The sequence below is a fragment of the Eurytemora carolleeae genome, unplaced genomic scaffold, assembly GCF_000591075.1.
Source record: "Eurytemora carolleeae unplaced genomic scaffold, Eaff_2.0 scaffold362, whole genome shotgun sequence".
Taxonomy (NCBI): domain Eukaryota; kingdom Metazoa; phylum Arthropoda; class Copepoda; order Calanoida; family Temoridae; genus Eurytemora; species Eurytemora carolleeae.
This window is the reverse complement of record NW_019396498.1, coordinates 101,226-123,107: the sequence shown is the minus strand read 5'-3', so window position 1 is coordinate 123,107 and position 21,882 is coordinate 101,226. Positions and strand designations below refer to the sequence as shown.

The window sequence follows — 21,882 nt, the reverse complement described above, 5'->3', positions numbered from 1 at the left end:
TGAGATTAATGAGGAGGACAGAGGATGAAATGATGAAGAGGATAGAGAATNAATCTCCAGATTAATAACCGATCTGAATTAAGGATATTCCATTCAAAAGTTTTCAGCTCTGAAGTCAGAACTTTTAAATCTCAGGATTTTTCATCTTTATGATATGCCCTGTGCAGACCTACGGATGAACCAATTTCTCTTCAATTTCCTGTAGTGGTCATACCCTGCAGGGGTAACTTTGAAAAAGCGCTTTTTTATCGCATTAAGCCTATACCCCCTTTCATTTTTCGCGAACACTCCCTTTAAGGATAGAGGATGGGAATGATATTAAGTATAGATGATGGGAATGAAATTAAGGATAGAGGATGGGAATGATATTAAGGATAGAGGATGGGAATGATATTAAGGATAGAGGATGGGAATGATATTAAGTATAGAGGATGGGAATGATATTAAGTATTGAGGATGGGAATGATAAAGAGGATGTATGGATGTGTGGAGAGGCTGTGCTGTCCTCTATACTCCGGATAAAGGGTCCGTATTTTGCCACTATTCGGTCTTTAGTATTCTCAGTAATGGGTACATATAAGTACACTAGAACATAGTATAAGGTTTTTCACTTTATATAATAATATATATAATATTTGTGAAAACTGTAAAACAAATTGGTAAATTTAAAAATTAGTAAATTAGTAGATTTTGATTTTACAACACCTCGGCTCATGTAGAATTTTCCTAACTAGGTTTTGTATTTTATTAATTGTTTGGTCAGAATTCACATCAAAATTTTCAAAACTTTTAAACTCACCGAAGTTTACCGCATCACTTACAGAAATGCCAAAACTTCAAAAATTAAAAAAAAAATATACTAAGTTCAAGATGCAAGTTTTATTTTTATCTTGAAATATATTTCTAATATAAAAAATGGAAATCGGTTCAAGATTGAGACTCTGGAGGCATAATTTAAGATTTCTTTTAGCAAAATCTTATTCGTAAACTAGTGAATATTTTTGGTTATGCAACATTGCACACTGCACAGTAACACTTGTCACTTGTGTAAATTTTAGAATAACAAATATCTTGTGATAACATTAACAAATAAGATATTATTCTTTTACGCAAACATTGAATTATCAGAAGGTATACAGTGGCAACTAAAACACAGTGAAATGATTGTCGCCTTTCTTCTTTCTCTTAAAAATGAATGTATCTTTCAAGAACGTTGTAATTTTTAACTCTCATCATAACCAAACAACAAAGTATGATCGTTAACAATGTAAGACTTCCAACGATGTATTATTTTTAAAGACGTTAAGACGTAATATATAGTTTTTTTTCGAATCAGGGGAATATGTTGGAACGAGGAGATGAAGGAAGGGGGGGGGCTGGGGAGACGTTTAAGATCTAATTTATCTCTTGTATATTTTGAATGTGTTCCTGGATTCATAATTTTCGTAAATTTTTTCGAACGATGGGACTGTCGAAAGGTAATTCCGCTCATTTATCAAAACAAAGTTTCCCTTTAACGTGACCAAGCCCTTGTTACATAGGTAAATAAAATAGTGTTTATATCAAGAGTTTTCTTTTAGGTCTCTCATCAAATTTTAAGAAATGTCACTAAGCATTTAATTTTCCACTGATTTCTTTCGGAAATTTTCAAAGTTTTTTAAGATCTAGATATTTATTTATGTATCGAGATTATTACAGGTTTACACAATTTGTTATTATGGATAAAAGATTTTTTTTGCGATATTATCGTTTATAATTATAATTTGATAAGGTCAAATTCAGAAATTAATAGATACATTTTTTTTCGTTTTTTCGTGTCTTGATTGCTGTTAAATTTATTTTCAAGTACTGACAGAGCAGCAGTTCAAGAGAAAAAACTACATTATATATTAGAGGATAGCATACGTTTGAGCGATTTGACAGGGAGATACTACAAACACAGTGTGTGTTATCTCATAATGGAAAATGCTACAATTAACAGTGTGCATGCTTTCACATAAACGTCCGCGGGAGCGAGTTTGTATTAAGAAGATTATTGTTAGCATCGTAAATTTTTAAAGTTAATTAGATTATAGATTTTAGAGTTTAATTAAATACACCTTGATATCATACATTGAAAATAATTGTTTTTAACGTTTTTGTCGTGTTTTAAAAGCTAAGTTAATTTTTTTTATTGATTTGGCCACCATTATTATTTTCCTATTTAAAATAAAGATAAAAATGGAAAATATCTGCAGTAACCTTGTCATAACATTATCCTTTAGTATCTAGAGTAATAAAATATATTCATATCATTATTATATTTGTAGTGAATACACTAAGGACCTGAAAAATAAAATTACAAGGAACACTGCGCCATTTTTATATAATGGATAACAATACCTTTTGTGTTATAATTGTCTAGTTGACATATTTATATTTTGTCAACATATTTCATAAAATCTATTTATTTATTTACAAATAAAGAACAAATGTATAGCATGGAGATTGATACTTCAAGGTCTCCTATACTCCTGACCGATGATCTCCTATACTCCTGACCGATGATCTCCTATACTCCTGACCGATGATCTCCTATACTCCTGACCCATGATCTCCTGTGCTCTTTAGCTAATCTCCGATACTTCTAAGCAATGAGGTTCTGTAGTCCTCAGCTATGATCTTCTGTACTCCAAAGCTATGATATCCTATATTCCTAAGAAATCCTATACTCGACATTAGCTTTGATCTATACACCTCTTAGATATAATTTCCTATTCTCTTGAGCACAATATTTCATCCACTTCAGAGCTATGATCTTCTTTCCTCCTGAGCTACAATCTCCTATGCTCGCAAGCTATAAACTTCTGTTCTCCAGAACTATGATCTTCTATACTAATGATAAAATCTCCTTTACTCCTGAGCTATGAGCTCCTATACTCATTAGCTTTGATCTGAGCAATGATCGCCTTTACTCCTGAGATATGATCTCCTTTACAACTGAGCTATGACTCAAGATCTCCTATACGCCTGAGCATTGATCTCCTGTAGTCCTAAGCAATAATCTCCTGTACTCCTGAAAAATGATCTCCTGCACTCCTTATTTTTGATATCCTATACTACTAAACGATGATCTCCTATACTCCTAGGCAATAATCTCCTGTACTCCTCAGCTATAATCTCCTATACTCTTAAGAAATGATGTCCTGTAGTCCTCAGCTATGATCTTCTGAACTCCATAGATATGATATCCTATACTCCAAGGCAATTATCTACTGTACTTCTGATATATGATCTTCTATGTACATCCATAACCTAGTCTTCATTACGCCGGATAATAATTTTCTACAATTTCAGAGAACTGAAAAGCTATCAGTATGAGTAGTAAAATGGCAGCATCAAATGTTCTAATGCTTAAGAAAGCAGGAGATAAAAGACAGGAACAAGCATTGCTAGTAGCATTCAAGGTTTATGCACAATTCACTAGAAAAAGATGATGTTGCAGTTTAAAAAGATCTATAACTATCCCAGTTTAAAAAGATCTATAACTATTCCAGTTTAAAAAGATCTATAACTATTCCAGTTTAAAAAGATCTATAACTATACCGGTTTAAAAAGAGCCATAACTATTCTGGCTTAAAAAGATCTATAACTATTCCAGTTTAAAAAGATCTATTACTATCCCGGTTTAAAAAGATCTATAACTATCCTGGTTCAGAAAGCTATATAGCTATACCGGTTTAAAAAGATTTATAACTATCCAGATCTATAAATATCCTGGTTTAAAATGATCTATAACTATCCTGGTTTAAAAAGATCTGTAACTATCCCGGTTTAAAAAGATCTATAACTATCCTGGTTTAAAAAGATCTAAAGCTATTCTAGTTTAAACAGATCTATAACTATCCTAGTTTAAAAAGATCTGTAACTATCCTGGTTTAAATTGATCTAAACATATCCTGGTTTAAAAGGATCTAAAGCTATTCTAGTTTAATTAATCAGATCTATAACTATCCTGGTTTTAAAAAATCTGTAACTATCCCGGTTTAAAAAGATCTATAACTATTCTGGTTTAGAAAGGTATATAGCTATACCGGTTTAAAAAGATTTATAACTATCCTGGTTTTAAAAGATCTATAACTATCCTGGTTTAAAAAGATCTATAACTATCCTGGTTTAAAAAGAGCTAAAGCTTTTTTAGTTTAAACAGATCTATAACTATCCTGGTTTAAAATGATCTATAACTATCCTGGTTTAAAAAGATCTATAACTAACCTGGTTTAAAAAGATCTATAACTATTCTGGCTTAAATTGATCTAAATATATCCTGGTTTAAAAGGATCTAAAGCTATTCTAGTTTAATTAAACAGATCTATAACTATCCTGGTTTAAAAAGATCTATAACTATATCCTGGTTTAAAAAGATCTAAAGCTATTCTAGTTTAAACAGATCTATAACTATCCTGGTTTAAAAAGATCTGTAACTATCCCGGTTTAAAAAGATCTATAGCTATCCTGGTTTAAAAAGATCTATAACTATCCTGGTTTAAAAAGATCTAAAGCTTTTCTAGTTTAAACAGATATATAACTATCATGGTTTAAAACAACTATCCTGGTTTAAAAAGATCTATAACTATCCTGGTTTAAAAAGAGCTAAAGCTTTTTTAGTTTAAACAGATCTATAACTATCCTGGTTTAAAAAGATCTATAACTATCCTGGTTTAAAAAGATCTATAACTATCCTGGTTTAAACAGATCTATAACTATCCTGAGATGGAATTTAAAGAATTTGAACCGCGGTTTAAATCTTCCAAAACCCGGTTTAAATTAAGCGCCGGCCTAAATCTTGAAACATTTGACACAATTTTAAGTGGAACCAACCATATTTAAGCCGCGGCTTAAATTTAAACCGCCGCTCAAATTCTTTAAATTCGGCCACTGGTTTAAAAAGATCTAAAACTATCCCGGTTTGAAAAGATCTATAACTATCCCGGTTTAAAAAGCAGACTCCGACAGAGATGGAAAACTGACTGTGGATGAATATTACAGGATTCTCCAACTATCCTAATTCAAAAAGATCTATAACCAGCCTGGTTTATAAATATCTATAACATTCACGGTTAAAATAGATAAAACTATCCTGGTTTAGAAAGCAGACTCCGACGGAGATGGAAAGCTGACTGTGGATGAATATTTCAGGATTCTCCAAGACCACAGTATCAAGTAAAAACATTTCATTCTTTCATTTTTTAGGAGTTTCTTACAATTCATCTCTCGGCTCTTTTCTTCACTGAATATCTCATACATCTTATCATGACCTATTCATATCAAAATCTAATCAAAATATCCTTAACTGTCATAACTGCAGTATACGAATGTCTAAGTCTAGGATTACAGAAAAGTATAAGTGACTTAGTGAGGTAAAACCAAAGCTCAATATTTTAAATGTTTCGACACTTCAAATTCGAAGCTGTATAATATTTGATGAATAACCTTAATGTTGGTTAGATATCAGTGCTATCCTACTCATTTCTCTCTGTAATACAATGGTTTTCATAGATTTACGTACAGCCTACATGTCTGTACATATCATATAATCTATTTATTCAGTACAACCAAAGAAGAAATATCCAATCTAATGGAGATTGCGGACAAAACGAAAGATGGGTAAGATTATTTTAAAATATACACTTTCTAATATTATATCTATAAACATAAACATTTTCATTAAAAGAAATAATGTAACATACAGGGTGTGACAATTGGGAAGATAATCAAACTATTTTTTGAATAATCACAGGGCATCATATTAAAAGTGTTAATATGGCTCTTAACTACAAGATCTAATAATAACTGGTTCGTGATTAGATTTGTGAATGAACTGCAGGTTTCAAGCATTTTAAAGGACTGTAAGCGTAGTTTTAAGTAACCCTCCTTTTATAGACTGGGATGTCCAATTCTCTAAAGTACCCTAAAACGCTGGAGGAAATTATCAGAATTGAAACTCAGAAGCTAGAAAAATGACGATATCTTTCTCATTATCCTCAGTATTGGACAGATAATGGCTTATTAAAGGTACCGTTGTGAATCAGCCGCGTCCATATTTGATATAGGGTCACATAAAATGATAACGACAGTCCATTTAAAAAACCTTTTGTCTTTTAAGGTATATCACCCGTGCGGAGTTTATGGGAGAGGCAAGCGCCCAAACTAAAACCCAGGAAATGGTTGAAAAGGCAGAACGCGCCTTTAATATAATTGACAGGTAACTGACATCATATTTAATATAATTGACAGGTAACTGACATCATATTTAATATAATTGACAGGTAACTGACATCATATTTAATATAATTGACAGGTAACTGACATCAAATTTAATATAATTGACAGGTAACTGACATCATATTTAATATACATGTAACTGACATCATATTTAATAAATATTAAGAAATATATCAAAGACAGTTTTCAAACAAACTATTTTTAAGTTCAATGTTTCTTTTAGACAATCCCCTGGTTAGGCATTTAATTTAATAAGATACGGAATTGAGTTGCAACAAACTCTGATTTTTCAGTCCCTATATCGTTGGTATACATAATGATGTAGGGATTAAATATTTAAAACTATGAATTCTGTTAGATCGAATAATCTCAGTTTGATTTATCAAAGATTTACAATATCAGGTTGCAAAGATATAGAATATGAATATGAGTTTCTGAAAAATACTCAATTTATTTCAGCTATACTGCAAAAATAAAGTAAACTGACAAGACGGGAAAAATTGATTTTCTAATTTCAAAATAGAAGACTCAAGAATATTTGGTTTTCTATTTAATAAAAAATCTAAAATAAGAAAAAAAAATCGATTCAAATTTTTCCTTCTTTATTTGAACCTTAAAAAAAATCGCCGAGGATCAAATTCAACCTGCAGATCGTTATACTTCAAGAGTTTTAGGTCGTCATTAAAGCCTCATCCTTTATGAGTAACAAGCTAGCTTTAAGACTATAGTGAAAAATCTTCAATCAGGGTTTACCTGGGTGTAAAATCTGTAAAACCAGGTTTTACTAGGTTTATCTTTTACTGGCTTTATGTTTTACTGGGTTTAAGCAAACTCTCAAAAGGATATTAAAATATTAATGATATATGTTTAGATTGATAATATATGTAGAGAAATAATGTAAATTAATAAATAAGAAATAATAAGTCATCATTTTGACAAACAAAATTGGAGTGAAATTGCTAATGACAACAATTTTATATTGGATTGTTTTGAAAACATTAAAGATTTATTTAGCAGGTATAGATCCACAGTACAGTGTATACAGTGTACACTGTACAGTTGTTAACACAAATTCGAAATATAAGGAAGACGATTTTACCGACTCAAATGTCGTAGCCTTTTCTCAAGACGTGTTCATCTATTTCCTCCATGAAGCACCCACATGTCAAACCCCGCTCATTCGTTCCCGCCTCACCCCTCTACACATCCCAGCCCTCAGTCAGGTTAGAAGAGTTGGGCTGGTAACAGCTCCGACATAGGGAGCCTCTTGACTCCTTCATGCTGATGATGCAGATACTGAGCTAACAGCAGGAGTGCTTATACCTCTGATCTCCCTATTAACTTCTTGAGAAGCTTACTTAGGAAACTTGTGCCCGGCTCTGACCGAAGTTTCCGCTATCTCGAGTTGCATTGCCTTAGTTCCATTTATAAGCAGTGTTGTCCCAGTTCCTATTGATCTGCTCCACCAACATGAAGCTCTACAACACTCCCATGAAGTGCCATCAAATATCCATCATTAATTCCTTTGTTAATTTCTAAATCAACCAATTTTAACTCCGCTTTATGTGCAAATATTTCAAAACTTTCGGTTTTATTAAATAAATGTTAGAAATATCCATTTTAGATCTTTTTTTTATTTTATTATAGTGACTTTTAAAGTCAACAACAGTGTACATAAAAGTTTTTGTAATATAAGATGATGAAGCGAGACAAGCGACGTTAAAGGGAGTGACCGGCTATGTAAGGTAGTTGAACTGAGTTTAAAAAGTTTAATATGTCTCAAATGAATCCGAAAGAAGCTTTCCACAACACTGCATTCTCAGTTCATCTACCTTACATAGCCGGTCACTCCCTTTAAGCGTCATTCTTTCCTACAGTAGTTTTATCCAAATGCATTGTTTGAATATCAAATGCATGCATATACTTGAACGAATTTAAACTAAATTAAATATTAATTTTACCAAAAAGATAATTCAATATTGAATTTATATTAACTTTGTAATTGAAATTATAATTTACCATAATTAGCAAGTGTGTCGATTCAAGGCTTTAATTCAGGCTTCAACATAAAAAGTTTTTTTTTCTTTCTTTATATTGTTTAAACATAAACATATCTTGTAGCGACAATATATCGTCTTCAACAGAAAGGGAAAATTTGGGAACAAGAAAACATAATTTAGCAATCCAGTCACCTTCCCCCATCATCCAGTAGTTACTAGTTCTTAACAATTATAGACGGGCTCCATATTTATACAAGGTTCCTATACAAGGTTCCTAAGTCCCAATACTTTCTTCTTCATCTATAGCTTTCTTAGTCGCCATGGGGACCAGCAGAAACATGGATAGGAAGATAATTATTGTACTCGAAACGATCTACCAGATGGATATTATCAGCGCGAAGTTTATCGGTATCACCGAGCATCCCTGGAGTTAATGGAGACCTCAAGCTTCTGTTAACAGAACCCGTAGATCACCCAGGCAAAGGGAAACGAGAGGATTGCCATGAGACCGAAAAACTTCAAAATATTACCTGGCACACATATAAGTAAAAAGCAACCAAGCAATTGAAGACCGCTTGTCATACTGTAGATTAATGTATGTGCGCTTGCATTCTTAGAGTCCGTACATGTATAATATAGATGTAATATAGTACAGGCCAACAACAAAAGATACGGTTCACAACCAAATGCACAAAGAGCCAGAGACAGATGATAATATCAAATATGCCGCTTTTACAACTTCTTTTAGACATTTTTAGCTTTGTGTTCCGTGTCGAGCTAGGCACTTCTGTTCCTCCTGAAATATATTAGCAGCTCTACTTCTTCAAGTTAAACAAACGACCGCCTATTCTTCACTACCCATTAACAATATATTCCGTCAAAACTTGATTATGAACAATATCTTATCAGCTATAATTTTTCAAAACAACAGCTCCAGTCACAAGAATTCCTGCTACTCTTGGAAAATGATCTCAGTCTCAACCTCTACTGCTTCGAGACTTAGGGGGGGGGGGGGGGGACTCCTGTAGTGACCAGATATTGTCTTCCACAGAAAGAGGAAATTCGGGAACAAGAAAACTTAAATTCGCAATCCAGTTTTTAACCATGCATATAGACGTGCTCCACATTTATACAAATATATATATGTCTAACCTTATTCTAAGCTGTGATATAGAGATGCTAAAATATAATATATATCACATGCAGCTTATTACAACTTCAAATTGAAAATAAAGTTACAATGATACGCATAACTTTATATTAAATATAAATGTTGAGGGGCTCAACTCATGAAGTATAAGTATGTATTGTATGTACCGATATCAAAAGTCCAATTGTTGGACAGATGTTGACACAATTTGAAGTGACTACCAGTTAACAACGGTACCATTTAAACCTTTATCTGGCTAATAACAATGTATGAAAGGCGAAGGAATCGTCGTTTTCTTGAAAAATATAAATTCTTTGTTTTGTTCCTGTCTGCATCTTCTATATACATAAAGTAGTAATCTCTGTTTGTTTGAATGTCCGATCATAAATCAAAAACCCCTTGACTACACATGTCTGAAATTTTAATTGGAGAAGAACGGGAATGCTCTTAGCTTGGTTTAAAGTTAACCGGAGCGTGTTGACTTTTCTATATAGAGAAAGTGTAGATATGGGTTCCCAAGCTAATAAATGAAACAGTCTATTTTGAGAGAACCAGCATCATTTAGCCTTAGAAAGTTTATTTTATGCAAAAAGGTTAAAAGCTCACCGTTGTGAATCCGGTATTCACTTTTATTCAATTAGAAATAAGACAAATATCCCTTAAAAGGTTAAAAACTTTAATTAAAAGAAGTCTAGCTCTTCAAGATCTAAAAATGTAATCCAGTACTTCCACGCCCCATTTAACAGGTAAGAAAACTGACCCCCCGGAATGCCAAGCAGGCAAGATAGATATTCCAGAATACGATATTTTATATATATATATAATGCATTCAGTATAAATATTGAATAAGAAACTAAACTATCAATATCAATATATCATACATATATATTCCCATCACATTCCACTTTATAATGTAATAAAAAACGATTGCAGTTTAGCACAATGAGCGAGTGTACGGTGTACATATATATGTCCATTAGATGATTATAGTGGATCATATACATTATTTGAGATGACAAGTTAAAAAAGGGGGTTAGGTTCTATGCAAGACAGGCCGGAAGAACAATGTATATAATTCTTATGTTTTTACGAGGAAATGAAATCTGTTAAAGTGTTGTACAGTTCCGTCAAATTTTGAAAACCCTTGACTTTAAAAATGATTATTTCATTTCAGGATTAGATTCATTTTATGTCAACTGCGTCATATTTTTCATACAATGTTTAAGATAAAGTTGTTTGGTGTACACATTTAACTGGAAGGATAAATGTTAACTCCTCTCCAAACTGCTGATATAACAAAGAAAGTTTAAGTATGTAATCTACCTAAATGTTACTAACTACGCTGTTACCAGTTTTCCACAAAACCTTGTTCAAAAAGTTAAACTTTCTAGACATGTAATGCTTCCGAGGCAAGGAGGTTTTTAAACTCTCGGGAACATTAAATTTGGAAACAGACATTCTTTGAAGTAACAACTTGTCATCGAAAACTAGAAATTTGAAAGAAAAAAATCTACATTTAGCAAAAAAAAGCACTCGAACTCTTTAAGAGATTAAGTAAAGCTGGGATTTAAAAAACAAGTTCAATCCCTTCTAAAATTCTACGTAATCCCAATGAAAAGAGACTTTTGAGTGGAGACGTAATTTTGAAATAAATCTCCATTAGACATTTACGATTCACAATGGTACCTGTAAGACCTTTAACTGATCAAGAATGAAGAAGCTATCGTAATTTTATCCAAAAAATGCTTCTAATGGTTTATAATCTTTGTATGAAAGCTGTTTTATATTTAAAGAATTTTTAAAATCCCGCATGGGAATTTTTGGGATTTCTAGTCATTTTCATCAAGTAAAAACTGTTTACTTTCCACTTTGCCTTGTCTATAAAATTGAAATAAAGTATAAAATCTGTTCAAACCTACAGTAAAATGAACAGACCCTGTTTAAATTTTTTTTTTCCTAGAGGCGTAATGTCTGCATATTATTTGATTTTATTTACTAAATAAACACACAATTAAAGATTTTCGTATGAATTCTATAAATGTAAATCCCATAGACAAAGATAGATTGCGCATAAGACGACATTTTTAATCTTGAAAGATATAAATGTACAGAGATGTTTTAAAGATATTCCCTATTATATAGATTAACTAGGTCGGTTGTGAACATTAGCTGTTCTTATGTCATTGAGTACTTGTGGTGTACATGAGTTCTGTAGAGATTACTTTAAGTTAGTTTAGTCCTTCTCATGTCCTTCTTCAGTTCTCGTCAATATGATAATTTGATAATTTGATATTCTCAAAATAAAATTCACTCCTGAGTGGTTTAATAATTATGAAATCTATTAAAACACCAAACCAACCCGCTTATCATTGAAGTACACTTTGACCCCTAGAAGTATGAGTTCGCGGACTGTACAATTCTTGGTGATTTTGCGTACATAAGCTATCTATGTTTATTCATTTATCTATGGTAAATCCTCATAAGCCAAATATTTTCAGTTATAATTATTGTCCTAGAAATATGTTCTTGAATTAATTCTAATCGTATTCCATACCTTACAGCAGACTTGATTGTTGATTTTTCGAACAAAAGGTTGTCAAACATATTATAGTTTGAATTATTTTTATTACTTACAAAAATATCATGGGTATTGGGAAGGTTTAGTTTAGGTTAAGTTTACCGATTTATAGCTAATGCCAATGTGTTGTCATTTTTATATAGCAAAATGCATTATGTTCTGCTCAAGTTAGGATCAAGAGATTTTACTAAACAAATCTTATGAATTATTGCTAGTATTCCTTGTATTGCTATTAATCTTATTCCAGGAACCATGATGGGTATATAACTAAATCTGAGATGTTGCAAACTACAAAGAAACTGACTGAAAAACAGGTAAAAGTGTGTTGTCCGTGGAATTTTTAAAATCGAATGAAAAATTGATCTTTGAAAAAAAATCCATTTCGATTTTTGAAAAAAATAAACTTGATTTTTGAAAAAAAAATCGAATCTTTTAAAGCCTATGTTACCCCCGGGGTCATTAAGGGTTCCCTCAAAAAATATTAGCCCATTCGGTACAGCTGTTTGGCCAGCTTTAGCTAACTAGCATATATACATCCTAATATATGTATATGAGCTAAGAGCTTTATCATATTACACAGGCGCAACTAGCACTTTTGTGAGGGGGGGGGGGCGAAATTTTTATTTTGAGGGGCTGGGTGTTGGGGAGGGTAGGGGGTGCTAGCCCCCTCTGTAGAAAAACTTTTAGAAAAGAAAACACTGTTTTCAGGGTTTGAAGTAAAAAACCAGCATTTTTTATTTTAGAAGGGTTGGCTCTTTGCTCTTAATAATATACGAAATTCTTGTAATATTCATGGCTTGTGTTAAAAAAATATACTCCCAACAACTTTAAAATGCACGACATAAGTAAATTAGTTAAACAGGTGCACGAAGCGCATAAATAATCTGTTCTTCTAGTGTTTTTTCATGTATTTCTTAGTGTCTATTAGTCTACAAAGGTCCCAATAGTCCGATATAATCCTTCTTATATTTCTTTTTTTTATTCTTCTTGGTTGTCAAGTTGTGTGTAACCTTAAATTATATATGTATTGTAATATGTAATATGTGTTGTAATGAGAAAGAAAAATGTTGGTATTTTTTTTACTTAATTGGCAAAATTTTATAAAAAATAGTCCATAATCATGATCATGCTGGAGTCATTCATTATTTTACAGAACTTTTAACCTCGAACTTAAAATTCGCGCATTCTTTAGTTTTAGACTCTGGTTGTGTAAACCTATGATATTTGATTAAACCTTAGTCTTGTTTATACAACATAATTTATAATTTTGAAAACTTCAAATTTCTACAAAATCAGGTTGCAAAGATATGGAAATTGGAAAATCAGAGATTGTTCCAAAATCTTTGAATCTAACGTTGCATCAAAATCTTAAATTTTCCAATTATGACTTTTCTTTTTAAAGAGTTTTTAGAAGAACAAATAAGTTTATATTCCTGTAATAAATTTGCTTTTTATAAAAACCCTTTGGCGTAAAATTCAAACTAGAGGAGCTACGAGGTCAGCAAGTCTTGACAGTAATTTCACATAAATTTCACTCTTTCCTTTGTCTGTTTATCTATCTTAAGCATTATTTACATTATGCATGGTGTATTTATTTATATATTTAATCCTATAATCTTGTTTATTGTCTTAACATAACATAATGATTACTAATGAACCTTTATATATAACATTAAAGATATATTATAAAGGGAAATGGGATTGAAGGCTGGCAGATCGCAAATGTTTTTGAAGAGCGTATAATTGCATATTTATGTAGATATTGAGGAGAAGGGGTCATATTGTTGTAGATTTTTAACACATTTTTTGAGATAAAAAATAGCCTTATTTTGGGGCAGTCATTTAGAGATTTAGATTATATTCCTATTTTAGTTTGGACTTAGAGTGTATAAAATCACCCCCCCCCAAAAAAAAAAAAAAAAAAAAAAACATATATTCAAATAAAGGGAAAGATTTGTAAAGGTTTATTTATTAAAAGGAAAGATTTTTCATAAATTTTAGAAGAATCAAGTATTAAAAACGAATGTATTTTTTAATTCTAAGAAACATTTACAAAGGGCATTTTTCGTTAAAATCACAATTTACCATCGCAAATGGCTTTTTGTTGTAAAAAAATGCTAGTTAGAGTGTTTTCTCTTCTCAAAGTATGTTGATATGGGCATTAAAAGATCCGTCTTGGAAAAGCGGATCTTTTAATGTCGATAATAAACGGAAAAAAGCCCGTTTTACAAAATAATAAAAAGCAGTAAATGCTGCTTAAATTAAAAAACACAGTAGTATTTACTGCTTGATTTGTGTCTTATGAAAAATGTTTCACTCTTAATATATATGTATGCAATACATATTTGTACACAATCCTTGTATCTGTAGTCTGTACACATTTTAGATAGAGGCTGTATTTGAACGGAATGATCGGGACGGGGACGGAAAACTATCAAAGGTTAGATTTAAGTATGGAAAAAACTTTAAGAATATCTATCCATGGGTCCATGGTCTGAAATATCAAAGTCTACTCCAGAAAATTGTTAAGATTGGTTCGATAAACGTACTTGTAAGTTGTAAGACATCTTTCATTATTTTTTATCATCATCGAGTCACGATAGATCTACGGGACTTTCATTGTTAAATTGAGTGATTCTCTTTTTAAAGAGACTGTAAAAAAAACATAAAAGCGGGTATAGGATGAAACCTGAGAATCTCAGGCGTCAAACGATACATATAAAACATCTATATGATGTTCCTGTCTCGAGAAAATTGATACAAAACTGTGTTTTCGAAAATTCATATATATGCAATTTTGTAAAAATCATTCAATTAATAAAACGATGCCAAGTTCTAGATGATACGGAATAGTTTTAATGTTTTAGGTTTTGTATTTATACCATGTCTGTAACCATTTTTCTTCTTTAAAAAAAAATTGTATCCGCACATAAACCTTCCCTGTCGGCATGCAATGTTTGTCATAATACCTAGGCCCGACCGGTTCAGTCGTTTTAACGTTTTGGAAGTAAACAATTAAAGAGAAGAAATAAAAACACCAAATATATGTCCTTAATATATCTTTATGGTGAGTCTTACTAACACAACATAATCAAGGTTATTTTGACTGAAATTATTTTCTCAGGAAGAGTTTACTGAGATGATGTGTAGAGAGAAGAGATGAACAATATTGCTCGAAGTACAGTTCATCTTTTTCAGAACTTGAAAAATATTTGAGATTCAATATCAATTATTTCAAATATCGTGTACACATTAAACGCAAGAATTTGCCATATTTAAAATGCAAAATAAGAAAAAAAATTAAATTTTAAGATGTTTACAAATTCATTATCAACCTTCTGCATGCTGGTGGAATAATTATCAGAATTTAGGTGACCCTTCATTTCGTGACCGAGTCATGAACTTTCATTTCATGGCCGTATCATAAACTTTCATTTCATGGCCGTATCATAAACTTTTCCTTTCATGGCCGTATCATAAACTTTTCATTTCATGCCCGTGTCATAAACTTTTCGCTTCATGGCCGTGTCATAAACTTTTCCTTTCATGGCCTTATCATAAACTTTTCATGCCCGTGTCATAAACAAAACATTTCATGGCCGTGTCATAAACTTTTCATTTCATGCCCGTGTCATAAACAAAACAGTTCATGGCCGTGTCATAAACTTTTCACAAAAATCTTTCAGTAAAGAAATTTTCTACGGCATGAACAACTGGATGAAATTACCAAGATTTCTCTCTAAAAAAAGACTAAGCAAACAGAAAAAGAAATTGTAAAGGACACAGTAGATGATACCCTGTAAATGAAGGGTTACTTAAAATCACGTTGACAATCCCTTTAAAGTAACATTTCGATCTTTTTTAAACCGTTAAACAAATTATTATAAAAACTTTATTAATATTAGATCTTACCCTCAAATCCCTGAACTGTTTGCATACTTATATATGCATATACATTTATGTCAATCCATTTCATTATCATATATATATATCTTTACATCTTAATCTTTAGACGAATATCTTCTATGCTTAGATGTATACTGTAGATACTTTAAGCGGAAATAGTTTAAGACAGTTTTCTGTATGTTTTTATTCTGAATCGTTTGTGTGTGAAACTTGTAAAAATATAAAAAAATAATATTAAAAATAACATTATCTATTTTTATTGTACATTTGTACATTTTTCTACTGATTTACTGGTCTCTACCGGTCTACTGATCTTCGAGTAATACTGGTCTTCTGCTGGTCTACTGCTGGTCTACTGCTGGTCTTCTGATGATCTACTGTTTGTCTACTGATGATCTACTGCTGGTCTACTACTGGTATACTGCTGGTCTACTCCTGGTCTACTAGTCTAGTGGTCTACTAGTCTAGTGGTCTACTAGTCTACTGGTCTACTGGTCTACTGCTGGTTTACTTCTGGTATACTGCTAGTCTACTGAGGATCTACTGCTGGTTTACTGATGGTCTACTGCTGGTCTACTACTAGTCTACTGATGGTCTAATGATGATCTACTGCTGGTCTACTGATGATCTACTGCTGGTCTACTGATGATCTACAGATGGTCTACTGCTGGTCTACTGATAATCTACTGCTGGTCTACTGATGGTCTACTGATGATCTACTGCTGGTCTAGTGATGGTCTACTGATGATCTACTGCTGGTCAACTGATGATCTACTACTGGTCTACTAATGATTTACTGATGGTTTAATGATGGTCTATTGGTCTATCTGAATCAAATACAGCTATATGTAACTAAGTTCGAGAAAAGCAAATATGCAATAGTTGACTTCGGAAAATATACTATGGGTAAGCAGTTATCAGTTCAATATGCAAAAGTTGATTTCGAAAAATATACCATGGGTACAGGGTAAGCAGTTATCAATTCAGTATGCAATAGTTGATTTCGGAAAATATACCATGGGTAAGCAGTTATCAATTCAATATGCAAAGTTGATTTCGGAAAATATACCATGGGTAAGTAGTTATCAGTTCAATATGCAAAAGTTGATTTCGGAAAATATACCATGGGTACAGGGTTAGCAGTTATCAATTTAATATGCAATAGTTGATTTCGGAAAATATACCATGGGTAAACAGTTATCAATTCAATATGCAAAAGTTGATTTCGGAAAATATACCATGGGTAAGTAGTTATCAATTTAATATGCAATAGTTGATTTCGGAAAATATACCATGGGTAAACAGTTATCAATTTGATATGCAATAGTAGATTTCGGAAAATATACCATGGGTAAACAGTTATCAATTTAATATGCAATAGTTGATTTCGGAAAATATATAATGGGTAAACAGTTATCAACTTTAATACGCAATAGTTGATTTCGGAAAATATACCATGGGTAAGTAGTTATCAATTTAATATGCAATAGTTGATTTCGGAAAATATACCATGGGTAAACAGTTATCAATTTAATATGCAATAGTTGATTTCGGAAAATATACAATGGGTAAACAGTTATCAATTTAATATGCAATGGTTGATTTCGGAAAATATATAATGGGTAAACAGTTATCAACTTTAATACGCAATAGTTGATTTCGGAAAATATACAATGGGTAAGTAGTTATCAATTTAATATGCAATAGTTGATTTCGGAAGTATACGATGGAAAGCTTTATTAGGATACTCATGAAATATAAAAACTTGTATTTTTGTCATGCAACACATTCAAATTGAATTCCTATAATATTATTAAACAAGGCTAATAATTCATAGAGTGACCCAAAATAGAACAAGAACCTTGATTTTACAATTACATTTACAATCGTTATTGGTTTGTTAAGCACTTTCTGCATTTTAGGACGCGCCCCCCTTTTCCTCAGAAAGGGTCGTATTATAGCTAACTCAAAAAAAGAGAAGGAAAAATAAAAAGAAGGAATAAAAAATTAAAAAAGAAAGGAAAAAAGGGGAAAAGAGAGAAGAACAAGAAATCTTTCTTTTACCAATAATAAGTGTTTCAGTTCATTTTTCTGTTAATTAAAAAAAATGCCTGCGATAAATGATATACGGCAATTTTTAATTGTCTGAAAGAATCTTAGATTTAAAATCATTTTTAACTTTTTGAAAACAGAGAAACTTTATATGCTATCCTTTTTTAATAAGTAAATTATTTTTATCAATTATTTTTGAGCCAAAAGTAACAATATGGCGAGAAATTAAAATTAAAGATTGAATTTCTTGAACTCATACTCCAACTTGTAGGTGTATTCTTATTTCTCTACAATTAACACGCTATTAATTGTTGCTAACTTTGTTTGCAAGATGTTTTTTATTTAAGAAACATTTTTTCTTTTTCACTATTATATTGAATTTCTTATTCTTTATGAATTTGTTCGCAGATTTCTTTAAATTATTCAAATGTCGTCTTTTCAATAAAAATTCCAGGAAATCTACAGAAAATGTTTTTGAACGATGATACATTACAGAAACCAATAACTGAATAAGATTACTCATTTTCGATGATAATAGATAGAATAGTGGGGTGGGGGGCATTTGATAATGATGATAAGGTTAAATTTATAAACAAATGGCGCGAAGATACTTTTAGAAGGAAAGCATCTCTTTTTACGATGGGGGCAACCTAATTTTTACTTTTGCTCCATTAAAATGTCAAGGGGGCAAGAGGACTATTGCACCCCCCCCCCTTCCCCCTGTGTATACTACTGAATTTGTGCAAAAAAACATTGTCATACAGCAGGAGCGGAGGCTCACTTTGTATTTTATGTATATTCTTTAACTAAAAATTGAATATAATTACTAGCCGACATAATAGAAAATTATTTGTTTGAATAACAAGTTGAACCAAAGAAAAGGAGGAACCTCCCCTCATCAGAGGCTGTATGTATAGTCTAAAGTTGACTGATTATACCTCAGTTAAATCGGAGACCTCTGCCGGTGTACACATTCGTAATATTAGTATAATAACTCTATAGGGCATGTTCTGTATTTTCCTAAAGCTTAATTACTCAGTGCTCAATGGCATTTTCCCAATTGTACCTTATAATGTGGGCATTTTTTTCAAAAGACTTTGCCCATTTCCCAAGGGGTTCTTTCCGAATGCCAACCCCTAAAAATATTAGATCTCAACCAGTTATGATAGGTTGGGTTCTGTAAAGTTGCTATCATCAACCTGTGCGCTACATCTGGGACGTTATTTTACATTACTGAGTGCTTTATTAATTTCCAGTTTATCAGAAACAATTGCATCTGAAAGACGTTCATATTGAAAATTGCCTTTTTGGAACCTATATTTTACAAATTGTCATTTTATCAAAAGATAACCATGATAGAAAAATAGATTTACGACACTTTATTCAGATACAGGCAGGGTGTTACTTAGTATCTTAATAATTATAGCATAGTTTGTCATCATTATTTCGGCCACAGAACAATACGAAGATGTGTTATTAATGTTACAGAATAACAGAAATCAAGATAATTATAGTTAGTTGATTAAAAACTATGAAAACTAAACCTGATGGAATTCTCAGGATTCTAAGAAAATTGTTTTATATTTAGGTTCTTGAGAAGGAATGGTGCATAGATCAAAGATAATATTTTCTAGCGTATTTATGTCTATTTCCATTACTGGGGAATTGGAGGGCTGTTGAATAAAACTTAGCTTTAGAAATCTAAAAAGAGTTTTTTTTTAAATAAATGTTCCAATGTATAAAGTTAAAGTAAAGTTATATACTGGAATAAGGTGTCAACACATTTTTTAAAATAAGATCTTTTGAAGTCCAATTCGGAAAATCACATTTAATTTTTAGATCAGGATATTTAAAAAGGAATTGAGTCTTTGCAACAAACTCTGAATTTATAATCCCTATATCTTTGGAACCCAATGTCGCAAATCTTTGATATTTCAAACTTACATTGTTTGATCTAACAAAATTCATAGTTTGAAATATCTAAGGTTTTTGACGTTGGAATCCAAAGATATAGGGTTTAGAAAAGCAGAGTTTGTGGCAAAGACTCAATTCCTTTATCGGATATATTGAATTCTGCCAATCCTTTCCACAATAGATACATTGATATATTCTACAGATTGAAAGATATTCCCCGAGTCATGCTATAAATCAAAAGATATTTATTGAAAAATTATTAAGCAACAAAGAACTGTTTTCTCCAAGATCATGGCATGTAAATAATGTAGATTTTAGGTTTCAGATACAATCATGTAAAACATATACTTTTTTATGAGAAAAGGTTTTTTTAAACCGTTTTGATTTTTAATAAATTTTTTGAATTCGAACCTTAATGAAACTTTATGGCTTAGGATTTAGATATACAACTTACTTTACTACAAGAAAAATGTTTCATAAAAAAACATTTTGGCTTTTAAATCAATTTTTTAAATTTGAACTTTAACAAAAGGCCAAAGAAAGCTTTTCGAGACTGGTTAAATCAAACCAATTTTAATGCAAAAAAAAGATTTTTGTGTTCAAAATACATAAAAAAATCATCAAACAGTATGAAGTTAATGATCCACCAGGTAGCAGATACTTCATTTTAGTGCAAAGTAATGAGAGAGGGATCTTGTGGAAATCCTATGCTGCAGCTCCATATTTTTATAACTTATATAAAACTTGTAAATAACCTGTAGATATTTAACCTTGGGGTAATTCATGCTTTTTACAATCCAGATCGGGGTCAGACAAACTATACTAGTTTATCATAAAACACTTTTTGACGAACAAGGGGGGGGGGTCCCCCCCGCCAAACTTGGATCATTGCATAATGTATTCAGTTGAAATTACTATTGTGCCAATATTATTTATTAGTTAATAGTTTTTAATCTTTTGGAAGAAAATATTATTATTATTAAATTTTAATACCCGTTCTGTAATTGTTTCATGAAGTTAATATAATCATCAATTTGTAATTGTAAACTCGTTCTGTATACAGATACATGTATTTTAGCAATAAACTTTATCTTATCTTATCTTATCTTATTAATGATATTTAACACCTAACGAAATATACAATAAACCCCTTTAAATTGGATTTGAGTGAAATATAATTACACTTTGAGAGCTCCGGGTATTCCATGATTCATTACTACCTTTTATTTGTTCATTTTTTGCTTGTAAATACATTTTTTCCTATACTCTGTAGATTTACTCACATCAGTTTTCAAGCTGTAGAGATTTGCTTTATTTCATATCAATGTTAAATGGTAACAATAGTTTTCGGTTTTCATAAAATGTATAAGCAATTTATGTAGAACTAGTCTTTTAGGCCGCTTAGCGCCCCTCTTCAAGTAACACATTTTTCTTCGTAATTGTAAAATTTGTTAATGTTAATCTAACGTAATATTTACTATAGTTTGACGTGAGATGTATAAGACCAACTTTAAATTTAACGCTTGCTGACTAGCAACAAAAAACAGTATAGGCGTATCAAACGTAGGATTTCCAATCGAAATTCCGTTGCGCGAAAGTTCGTGCAACTGTTCTCGAATTGTGCGGAATTTACAGGCTCAAAATTGCGCGCAAGTAAAATCCACTTGTTTTGGAAACCATAATCAAACGTATTATCCCAACAATACAAATCTAACTTTTCATTAATTGAAAGAACGTGTTGAAAAGAAAGCCATGGAGCACAAATTTAAATTTAATGACACCACTAAAAATAAAGTTTTTCATGATCGTAGTATTTCAAATTTAAAATTAATGTTTTAAAGAAAAGAATTCACTGGTTGAATCATTTTTTAACATTATTTTGTTTTATACTGTTTCTAATTTTAATCTTGCGTGATTCGTTTTCGAATATTTAAGATAATTCAGGAAATGTATTAATTATGAATTAAGCCCAGGAAAAATACGACTGGTCCCTCTCAGATTTGAAGGACAAAAGGACC

The 21,882-nt window shown here is 31.4% G+C and overlaps 1 protein-coding gene across 1 annotated transcript; it reads left to right on the top strand.

Moving 5' to 3' along the window:
• Window positions 1–3,325: 3,325 nt before the first annotated feature.
• Window positions 3,326–16,139, top strand: LOC111704425 (calmodulin). Its single transcript, XM_023476659.1, has 7 exons — window positions 3,326–3,446; window positions 5,129–5,202; window positions 5,590–5,646; window positions 6,146–6,244; window positions 12,240–12,306; window positions 14,379–14,432; window positions 15,117–16,139. The coding sequence occupies exons 1-7, from the start codon at window positions 3,357–3,359 to the stop codon at window positions 15,153–15,155; spliced, it is 480 nt and encodes a 159-aa protein (XP_023332427.1). The 5' UTR covers window positions 3,326–3,356; the 3' UTR covers window positions 15,156–16,139.
• The last annotated feature ends 5,743 nt before the right edge of the window (window positions 16,140–21,882 follow it).